General features: G+C 45.4%; 1 protein-coding gene across 1 annotated transcript in view; it reads right to left on the reverse strand.

Moving 5' to 3' along the window:
- The window catches only part of LOC134570838 (inactive rhomboid protein 1-like), a 136,963-nt gene extending 127,104 nt beyond the window's left edge, over nt 1-9,859 (reverse strand). The window contains exon 1 of the mRNA XM_063428821.1: nt 9,713-9,859. Within this exon, the coding sequence (XP_063284891.1) occupies nt 9,713-9,832 (120 nt within the window). The 5' untranslated portion in view covers nt 9,833-9,859. The remainder of the gene's footprint in view (nt 1-9,712) is intronic.
- Between the last annotated feature and the right edge of the window lie 1,835 nt (nt 9,860-11,694).

Raw genomic sequence — 11,694 nt, forward strand, 5'->3', positions numbered from 1 at the left:
TCTTAAAGCAATTTTGGTGTATATGTCATGCCCCTACAGTCTCACTACTCAATTTTCTGCCATTAAGGAAAGCCCAGCCCTAGTCACACCTCCCTGCATGTAATGTGCACAACCTTCTAAATACTTCCTGAAGAGTGAAATCTAATGCTTACACTTCCTTTACTGCACAGTCATTTATTTTTTTATTTTCTTATCTCCTGCTCTGTTTTTAGCGTACTGGACCTTGCAGGAGCATCCTGTATTTGATTAAATGTCAATTTACAGAGCAGTTGATAGAAACTTTTAAAGTAACAACTGATGTCAGTGTCATTCACAGATGTTGCTAGGGCTGCATGGACATCAACTAAAGTGATTTACTCCTAAATGGCAGACAATTGACTGTTGATTTTGCAGAGGCATAAGGTATGCACCAAAACTGCTTTATTAAGCTAAAGTTGTTTTGGTGACTTTTATATCCCTTTAAGTTAACATCAACATTTCAGTTTAAGCTTCTTGGAATATTTTTGGTGACGGTTTTTGGTGATGGTTTAAGCCAGTCCTCGTGGCCCACAAACAATCCAGGATTTATGTATTTCCCTTTTCTATTCCAATGCAGATACTGACAAAAAATGAGTTTTGGTGGGTTGTGAGGACTAGTTTGAGAGCCACTGAAATAAACAAACTCAGTCATCCATAAATGTGCAGATAAGCTCTAATTTATAAGTGCATTGGTTATCACACTATGCAATCTAAACAGTCAAACCAAACCAGAAAACATTAATTATAAAATAACACAGATATAGATAGATAGATAGATAGGTATCATTGCATACTGCACTTTTGGCATTATATATATATATATATATATATATATATATATATATATATATATATATATATATATATATATCCAGGATATGGTTCAGTATTCATTGGCTTTGCATATCGAGTTATGTACATATATTTTAGCAAGCAATCAAATTTGCTTAAACAGTTGCTATTAAAGTTACTCTGAAAAGTGATAGTTATGCTAGTTACATAGTTACATAGTTACATAGCTGAAAAGAGACTTGCGGCCATCAAGTTCAGCCTTCCTCACATATGTTTTTGCTGTTGATCCAAAAGAAGGCAAAAAACCTAGTCTGAAGCGCTTCCAATTTTGCAACAAACTAGGAATAAATTCCTTCTTGACCCCAAAATAGCAGTCAGATGTCTCCTTGGATCAAGCAGCTATTACCCCACTAATTAGAAATTATATCCCTGTAAGTTATGTTTTTGCAAGTATTTATCCAATTGCAGTTTAAACATCTGTATAGACTCTGACAAAACCACCTCTTCAGGCAGAGAATTCCATATCCTTATTGCTCGGTAAAAAAACCTTTTCTTTGCCTTAGATGAAATCTCATTTCTTCCAGCCTAACCTTTAGTGATGTCCCGGACTGTTCGCCGGTGAATAGTTCCCGGCGAACATCGCTTGTTCGCGTTCGCCACGGATGGCGAACACATGCGCTGTTCGGTCCGCCCCCTATTCGTCATCATTGAGTAAGCCAGCGTGTGTGTCAGGCTCGCAGCGTATACTGTGCCCACTTGCCCAGTGCCACCACTCATATCTGGTGTCACAATAGCTTGCATTTAACAAAAAAAAATCTTTTTGGACTGTAATATAATAGCAGTCAGTTTCCTTCACGAGTGTGCTTTCAGGGTCTGCCAGGGCACAGTGTCACACCAGTGCAACTCATATCTGGTGTAACAGTAGTGCACATTTAAAAAAAAAAAAAAAAAAAAAAAAAAAAAATTTGACTGTAATAGATTGAATAGCAGTTAGTTGTCTGCCAGCGTGTGTGTCAGGCTCGCAGCGTATACTGTGCCCACTTGCCCAGTGCCACCACTCATATCTGGTGTCACAATAGCTTGCATTTAACAAAAAAAAATCTTTTTGGACTGTAATATAATAGCAGTCAGTTTCCTTCACGAGTGTGCATTTCAGGGCCTGCCAGGGCACAGTGTCACACCAGTGCAATTCATATCTGGTGTAACAGTAGTGTACATTTAAAAGAAAAAAAAGTAAGCAGTCAGTTTCCTTCACTACTGTGCATTTCAGGGCGACAGAGAGGAGGAGGAGACGAGTTGGAAGCAGGGGGAGGTCGTCGCAAGGAGCTAGTGGCACAGTCAGACAACATGCATCGGCACCCGGGGTCAGCCAGACAGCACGCCAATCAACGCATGCTGTTGCCACCACCAGAATGCCGTCATTGCAGAGCTCAGCAGTGTGGCATTTTTTCGTGTGTCTGCCTCTGACAACAGTGATGCCATTTGAAACCTGTGCCAAAAGAAACTGAGTCATGGGAAGTCCAACACCCACCTAGGTACAACTGCTTTGCGAAGGCACATGATCGCACATCACAAATGCCTATGGAATCAACACATGAGTACAAGCAGCACACAAACTCAAAGCCGCCATCCTCCTCCTGGTCCAGCATCTTCCGCCACGTTAACCACTGCTGTCCTCCTTGCCCCCTCTCAACCATCTGCCCCTCCGTCTCTTGCCTTGAGCAGTTCCTGCTCATCTGCCCACAGTCAGGTGTCTATCAAGGACATGTTTGAGCGTAAGAAGCCAATGTCACAAAGTCACCCCATTGCCCGGCGTCTGACAGCTGGCTTGACTGAACTCTTAGCCCGCCAGCTTTTACCATACAAGGCGTTCAAAAAAATTGTAGCTATTGGGACACCGCAGTGGAAGGTACCCGCCCGAAATTTCTTTTCACAAAAGGCAATCCCCAACCTGTACTCGATTGTGCAAAAGGAAGTAATGGCATGTCTGGCACATAGTATTGGGGCAAGGGTCCATCTGACCACTGATACCTGGTCTGCAAAGCATGGTCAGGGCAGGTATATCACCTACACTGCGCATTGGGTAAACCTGCTGACGGCTGCATGGAATGCGTGGCTCTGCAGAGGAGTTGGTGACACCGCAACGACTTGCAGGCAGGCCTGCTGCCACCTCCTCTACTCCTCCTACTCCATCCTCTTCCATAACCTCCTCGGCTGAGTCCTCTTCTGCTGCTGCGTCTTGCTCCACATCAACGGCACCCCCCCAGCTCCCCAGATACTGTTCCACATCCCGGATACGGCGGTGTCACGCCATCTTGGGGTTGACTTGCCTGAAAGCAGAGAGTCACACCGGACCAGCACTCCTGTTCGCCCTGAATTTGAAGTAGGAGGACCGACCAAGCTGTTTTTCCATCTCCCGCTTCCTAAAATTGATGCCTTATATACACGTCCCGTGATAGGGGATTAAACTGATAGGAATAGTACTACAGTTTTTTTTTTTTTGAAAATCGGATTTTTATTAGCAAGTGAATACAGTAAGTATAGGGCTTGCAGGCCCTCATCAACCAAACAATGTAAGAATACAATAAAGTAGCATTATTCAAAGACAATATGGACAAATACAAAGTCAAATGTGTTTTCCGGACCAATACATAACAAGTAACATCATACAGTTGTATTTACATCCCATAGTGGGGGTTGCAGAGTGTCGTCGTATCGATATGTCATGGAGCTGAGTGCATCCGATTAGAGCTAGAGCTATATGGACACTGTAGCGTCCCTAGATACTCTAGGCTGTGGTTCTGTGATCGGTGTGTTTCTATAATAGTCGTCGATGACTGTGGGTTTTGTGATTCAGTGTGTAGAGTGGTGGTCCAACTAGGGGCCGTGTGTGTATGATCGTATAGTGTCGGCATGATACGAAGTACCTGATGTAGGGGTGTGGAGAACAGTGGAATGTGATCCGTATGATAACCACCATGTGCGAGCGCGGTCACGCCGTCCCGAGTGACCTTATGTATTGGGATGTAGTCAAGGGCGGGCTGGGCCGGGGGGCAGGGAGGCAATTGCCCCCCAGGCCGCCCGAAATTCTTTTAGGACCAGCCGCGGCGGGCCGGCCCTTTAAATGCTGCAGCCGCCGAGCGCTCTGCAAAGAGCGCTCAGACGGCTGCAGCAGCTTTTCCCTCCCTCCCCTCCCCTGTAGCGTGGCCGAGCTGCTTTCCGGTCCGCGGTGCCCGGCCGGAGTGATAGGAAGGTGCACACCGAGTGTGCACCTTCCTGTCAGTCCGGCCGGTTACAGGAAGCAGAAACTCCTGTTCCGCGCGGAGTTTGTTTCCTGTAACCGGCCGGACTGACAGGAAGGTGCACACTCGGTGTGCACCTTCCTATCACTCCGGCCGGGCACCGCGGACCGGAAAGCAGCTCGGCCACGCTACAGGGGAGGGGGTAAGAAGAAGGGAGGGGGGAGTAAGGGGAGGGGGGGAATAAGAAGAGGGGAGGGGGGATAAGAAGAGGGGAGGGGGGAATAAGGAGGGGGGAGAGTAAGAAGATGGGGAGAGTGAGGGGGGAATAAGAGGGGGGAGTAAGAAGAGGGGAGGGGGGAGTAAGAAGAGGGGATGGGGAGTAAGAAGAGGGGATGGGGAGTAAGAAGAGGGGATGGGGAGTAATAAGAGGGGAAGGGGAGAGTAAGAGGGGAGGGGGGAGTTAGAGGGGAGGTGGAGAGTGAGGTGGGGAGGGGGAGTAAGAGGAGGTGGGGAGTAAGAAGAGGGGAGGGGGAGTAAGAAGAAGGGGGAGTAAGAAGAGGGGAGGGGGGAGTTAGAGGGGAGGGGGGAGTTAGAGGGGAGGGGGGAGTTAGAGGGGAGGGGGGAGTTAGAGGGGAGGGGGAGAGTAGGAGGGGAGGGGGGAGTTAGAGGGGAGGGAGAGAGTGAGGGGGGAGTGAGGGGGGAGTAAGAAGAGGGGAGGGGGAGTAAGAGGAGGTGGGGAGTAAGAAGAAGGGGGAGTAAGAAGAAGGGGGAGTAAGAAGAGGGGAGGGGGGAGTAAGAGGGGAGGGGGGAGTAAGAAGAAGAGAGGGAGAGGGAGTAAGAAGAGGGAGAATAAGTAGAGGGGGGAGTAAGAAGAGGGGGCAGTAAGAAGGAGGGGAGATAAGAAAAAGGGGGGAAGAAAAGGGGGAGGTGGAGTAAGAAGAGGGAGAGGGGGAATAAGAAGAGGGGGAGGGAGGAGTAAGAAGGAGGGGAGATAAGAAAAATAAGGGGGGGAGTAAGAAGAGGGGGGAGTAAGAAGGGGGGAGATAAGAAAAAGAGGGGGTAAGAAGAAGGGGAAGTAAGAAGAAGAGGGGGAGTAAGAAGAAGAGGGGGAAGGGGAGTAAGAAGAGGGGGGAGTAAGAAGGAGGGGAGATAAGAAAAATAGGGGGGATGGGGAGGGGGAGTAAGAAGAGGGAGAGGGGGAATAAGAAGGAGGGGAGATAAGAAAAAGAAGGGGGTAAGAAGAAGGGGGGAGTAAGAAAAATAGGGGGGAGTAAGAAGAAGAAGGGGGAGTAAGAAGGAGGGGAGATAAGAAAAAGAGGGGGTAAGAAGAAGGGGGAGTAAGAAAAAGAGTGGGGAGTAAGAAGACGAAGGGGGAGTAAGAAGAAGAAGGGGGAGTAAGAAGACGAAGGGGGAGTAAGAAGGAGAGGGGGAAGTAAGAAGAAGAGGGGGAAGTAAGAAGAAGAGGGGGAAGTAAGAAGAAGAGGGGGGAAGTAAGAAGAAGAGGGGGAAGTAAGAAGAAGAGGGGGGAGTAAGAAGATGAGGGGGGAGTAAGAAGAGGGGGGAGTAAGAAGAAGAGGGGGGAGTAAGAAGAAGAGGGGGGGAGTAAGAAGAAGAGGGGGGAGTAAGAAGAAGAAGAAGAGGGGGTAAGAAGAAGAAGGTGGAGTAAGAAGAAGTAGGAGGGTTAAGAAGCTCTAAGGGACAGAAGGGACAGCTCTATAGGACAGGGGGCAAGACAGGGAGCTCTTTCACACTATGCGCACACACACACACACACACAATGCATCCCTATACATACACAGAAACACACAATGCATCCCTATACACACAGAAACACAACATGCTTCCCTTACACACAGAGAAACACACAATGCATCCATTACACACACACACAATGCAACCCTTACACACAAAGACAATGCATCCTTTGCACACATACACAGAAACAGACAATGCAAACACACACACACTGCTTTTCTTACATACACACAGAAACACAATGCATCTCTTACACTCAATGCACACACATACAGACACACACCTTGCATCCCTTACGCATACAAACACAGATTCACACAATGCATCCCTTACACACAACCAGAAACACATAATACATCCCTTATACACATATACACACTGCTTCCACTACACACAAATACACTGCATCACCTGCACAAACTAGGAATTAGGAGGGGAGTTCACTGATTGCACTGCACTCTCCTCCTGCCCAGACCCGTCTTGACCGCAGTGCAAGTGCCCTCTGCCCCTAATTTACAGTGGCTCACACTCACAACAAGCAGTGCCTGGAGCCCTTTGCAGAGACGGAAACAAAGAGGTTCTGCGGCAGCTGGCCGTCCTGCAAGCATTACATTAAACAGCTGTTCCCCATGCAGCCACAGGTGGCGTTGTGCTGGGAGACTGTGATTACTCTTCACTTCCTCCCAGCCTACAGAGCAGCGCATGGGGGAGAGAGAGGAGGAGGCATGATTTAATCTTACAATAAATCCTCTAAGCAAACCTTTATAAATTTGGGGGGGATCAGCTCTGTTTCCACAGTTTATTGGTGTTTACTCTGATGTCTGTATTAATATTGAGGGATGTCTAAGTAGTAACGTCAGTGTGTGTCAGCAGGGCCAGCCGTTGGGGTGGGCAAGCTGTGCGGTCACGCAGGGTGCCATGACAACAGAGGCACTCGGCGGCCAACACAGCTCACAAGTTGGGTACACCAGCATATTTAATTTAAACGATTCGTTGGTGGTCCACTAGTGCGCACCAGCAGTAGGTGCAGTCAGATCATATCCTCTCCCTCGTGGTTCCGGTGCTCAGTTAGTTAGTCGGAGCACAGGCTCAGAGATTCTCAGCCTGTGCTCTGACAACATTTAAAGTCAGAGCCGTGAAGGAGCGGGTATGGCAAAGAGCTACGGATTAGCATAACATCAATATCCGTTATAAAACCAGGAAAAGGTGGGCATGGATGGTGAACTGATTTGGTGGCGCAATGGGCCACTTGACTGGTTTTGCCCCCCAGGCCTAAGACTGCCAGCCCTCCCCTGGATGTAGTCTGCTTCACCTAGGAATGTCCAGGCGTCTGACGGTAGTCCGCCTCATATGTTGGGGTTATGTGTGATCGGCAGCAATGGGCAGGGAGTCGGGGATACTTGCGGTGTTTCCCTGAGGTTTCCCCATGTGAGGAGTGTTTGTGTTACTGGGTCTTCGTCTCCTCTCCTATTGCCTCTCGTTGCCCGCCATTTCAATTTTGCAGTATCCCCTTCCCGGTCCAGGATCACCCATTGTTTGGTCGTCTCCAGCTCGTGCCACTCCAGAATTCGTTGCAGCGTTGCCGCTTGGTGGTATTTTTTAAAATCGGGCAAGGCTAAGGTATTTTTTAAAATCGGGCAAGGAATTATATAAAATCGGAAATACTATCCATGTCTAAGCATGCATAGTATTTCATGACGTATTCTGGATCTTTCCCCCCTCCATACGTACTTAATGACCTCCGATTTCAGGGCCGAGAAGAATTTTGCCGGCGGGGCCATCGGTATAGTCTGAAATAGGTTGAGAGCCCTTGGGAGCACGTTCATTTTAAGGACCGCTATTCGGCCATGCCAGGTGATGTGTGGGTAGGACCATCTTTTTAGATCGGATTCAATGCTTTGCAGCAATGTCGCAAAGTTGCGCCGGTATATGTCTTGGGGGTTTGTGGTGATCCAGATGATCGTATAGTGCTCCTGTACACCACCGAAACGGAAAGAGTGGGCCGAGGGACAAGTAGTCTGCCGTGGACATGGTAATGTTCAGTGCTTCACATTTCGCTAGATTAAGCTTAAACCCTGAGATTTGGCCGAACCTCTCCATCTCCGAGAGTATACAAGGCAATGTGATCCTAGGCTGGGAAACAAAGAACAGAAGGTCGTCCGCGTATGTGGCCACCTTATGCTAAGTGTCCTGCCAGGTGTAGCCGTGGATGTCTTGACGGTCTCGGATTGCCTGTAGAAGCAGCTCCAACAAAAGTGCAAACAGGAGCGGCGAAGGAATAATACTACTTAACACACCACTCCTATCTGGTGGCACATTAGATTGCATGCGCAGTGCCCCAAATTTGAAGTAGGAGGACCGACCAAGCATCTTCTTCCATCTCCCGTTTCCTAAAATCGATGCCTTATATACACGTCCCCTGATAGGGGACGTAACAGGGATTAAACTGATAGGAATAGTACTACTTAACACACCACTCCTTTCTGGTGGCACATTAGATTGCACTCGCAGTGCCCCAAATTTGAAGTAGGAGGACCGACCAAGCATCTTTTTCCATCTCCCGCTTCCTGGGTGGAGGAAGAGAGACCTTCAATATCATCAGTGAGGACAAGGAACGGGACATGGCTAGCTTGGTATCCAACCTTGTGCAAATGGGTAGTTTGCGGTTGTGCAAATGGACTGTTTGCGGTTGTTTGCGTTGCATTAAACGGGGAGTTTGGTCTGTCACTGTGAAGCGGGCGTAACCCTTACGCTACCTGATCGATACAACATCATACCTGATGTTTTAAAGCACGTTATTCCAAACAATTTAGGAATGTTAGTTGATTTATTCTCTTTATGGATTAAAACCAGACTCTGCATCAACTATGTAATTTTCCATGGGAGTTTTGCCATGGATCCCCCTCCGGCATGCCACAGTCCAGGTGTTAGTCCCCTTGAAACAACTTTTCCATCACTATTGTGGCCAGAAAGAGTCCCTGTGGGTTTTAAAATTCGCCTGCCCATTGAAGTCTATGGCGGTTCGCCCGTTCGTGAACATTTGCGGAAGTTCGCGTTCGCCGTTCGCGAACCGAAAATGTTATGTTCACGACATCACTAGTGACCTTGTGTCCTATGTATAGCCCTGTTTATGAATAGATTTCCCAATAAAGGTTTGTACTGGCCCCGAATATATTTGTATAATGTTATCATATCCCCTCTCAGGCGCGGTTTTTCCAAACTAAAGAGATTTACATTTTTTAACCTTTCTTCGTAACCAAAATGCTCCATTCCTTTTATCAATTTTGTAGCTTGTCTCTGCACTTTTTCTAGTGCCATGATATCCTTCTTTAGAACAGGTGCCCAAAATTGCACAGCATATTCAAGGTGGGGTCTTACCTCCAAATCCCCTACAAAACGATGTGGAGGTGAAAGGGTTATGGACGGAGCTTTAAACACCGATGGCGGAGCAGCCGGCAGTTCCTGAGGTGACTCAAGATGAGCCATGAGTTGTAGCAATGTCTGAAATGCTTGGACAAATTGGTCTAGCCTGTGATCCATATCCTCCACCCTACTCTCACAGGATATCATATGTTTACATAGTTCTGCAGGATCCATGTCCCTGTCGTTATGTCACGACAACTATACGATCCAACACACAGAACTATATAACATCTACATAGAACAGGAAAACAGACAGAACATAAACCGGTCCTTAGAATGGCCGGGTTAATACTTTGAAAAATAGAGAATAGTCAAGTGAATGCCGAGGTCAAGGGAGCCAGAAATACACAAGATCGATAAGAAAGCCAAGTCAGGTGCCCAAAATTGCACAGCAATAATTCATCTATATCAGAAGCGATATAAAAACATAACTAGTAGTTTTGAATATAAGTACATTCTTAAATTTAAAAAGGCTTCATTACCTCTGCTCTGTATGGCAGGAAAATAGCACTAGCAAGGTTTCCAGTAATCCCACTTAAAATATAAATGATAGAAATTCTATGCCACCCAGCCAGCTTTTCCAGATCTCGAAGTATTGTCATTTGGAAACAGACGGAAACTAAGCAGTGTAAGATTCTGTAAATAGAAAAGAAAAAAACAAAAAACATAGCAAATTACATAAATAAAATGTTTACTGTTTAATGTTTTCCATACATCTTAACTGCCAATGTCTCTCTTTTCTAGTGGCTTAAAATAAAAAATAAAAAAGCAGTACGAGCTTTGAAACTTACAAACAACTGTGTTTGCTTGTTCAGTCATGTGTATATGTATATTTGATATACCCTTATGCATGTATGCTTATATATGTGACTGTGCATTTATATTTGTGTATGAGTTCAAGTGCACGTATGTATGTGTTTGTGTGTATATGTGTTCATGTGTATGCGTATACATATCCATATATATGTGTTCTATGTATGCGTAGGCACATTTATATATGTGTAGGTACGTGTATTGGTGTTTGTGTGGTGTGCATGTACATATATTTGGGCATTTGGTTGTATTTATATGTATATTGTTGCATGTACTTGTGTATACTTGTTCATATACACTACTTGTGTATGTGTATATGTACATGTGTATTAGTGTGTGTGTGTGTGTGTCTGTGTATGCTGGATATAGGCCTTCATGCATATTCTGTAACTCTTGGATGGGAATTCATGCAGTCTTAATATAAGTAATTAGTTTGTTTTTACTCTCCCCTTCTAGCACCATCTTCTGCACTGTTTGCTTGTTTTTGTTTTTTCTTTCTCTCCCTCCTCACTCTGTGATCTTCACAGAAGATATTAACGACTCTCTGCAAGAATGATGTCTATTTTCTATCAAACCTGTGTCTTATCTGCACTCATGTTACTCTAACCCCTGTATCACAACTCAAATTTGAATTCTATGTGTCGTCTTGCTCAGAAATGCTTTAGACATGAGAAAAGGAGCTTCTCCCAAAAGCTTGTCATTAAAAATTTATGTTAGTCCAATAAAAAAGTTATTACAAGATACAAATTGTAACTGTTTCTTAGATCACTGGACTAATATGGCTACAATCTTTACACACACATATATATATACATATCTATATCTATATCTATATATATATATTACATTGCTAAACACAACTATACACACCAGTCAAGCAATACAACTTGCTTTTCCCAACGACATCTCACTTTAACAGTGCTCTCACTACTGCAAGGGATTCTGAGTAGACATATGCAAATGTGCTCAACATAGAACCACATGGTTTTCATCCACACTACATTTCCCCACCACAACTCTTTTTGTGTGTATATATATATATATAATCCAAAATAATCGGAGCACTCAGAAAGGAAATTTTTTTGATTTGGACGGGAACCACTGATAACTTGGAACAAATGATTAATGAAATTAACTCCTCAGAACTTCCGGTGAAACTGACACTCACAGTGAATACCCAGATTATCCAATTTTTGGATGTCTCTGTATATAAAGAAAATGAGACTGGTAAATTGGGCTATACTCTCTATCGCAAGGAGACCGCGAGGAACACTCTACTCCACTTCAACAGTTATCATCCACTAAAGTTGAAAGAGTCACTCCCAATATCCCAGTATATGCGGGTGTTGAGATACAACAGTGATCTTACTAATCAAGCACACCAACTGCAAGAGATGACCAGGAGATTTCTGGCCAGAGGCTACAGCCGTGTAGTCCTTGAAAGAGCATTGGATAAAGCCAATAGACACATGACAAGGGAACCCATGGAGACTGCTAGAAATATGCCAAGTGCAACCAAGATGTACTTACCACTTACTCTTCACACTGGTACCCCACAAATTCAAAGAGCTATGCACAAATATTGGGGCATCTTAGGCTCTGACAAAAATCTACCATCAATTTTCTCTCAAAAACCCAATATTAGTTTAAG

This window comes from Pelobates fuscus, chromosome 8 (genome assembly GCF_036172605.1).
Source record: "Pelobates fuscus isolate aPelFus1 chromosome 8, aPelFus1.pri, whole genome shotgun sequence".
Taxonomy (NCBI): domain Eukaryota; kingdom Metazoa; phylum Chordata; class Amphibia; order Anura; family Pelobatidae; genus Pelobates; species Pelobates fuscus.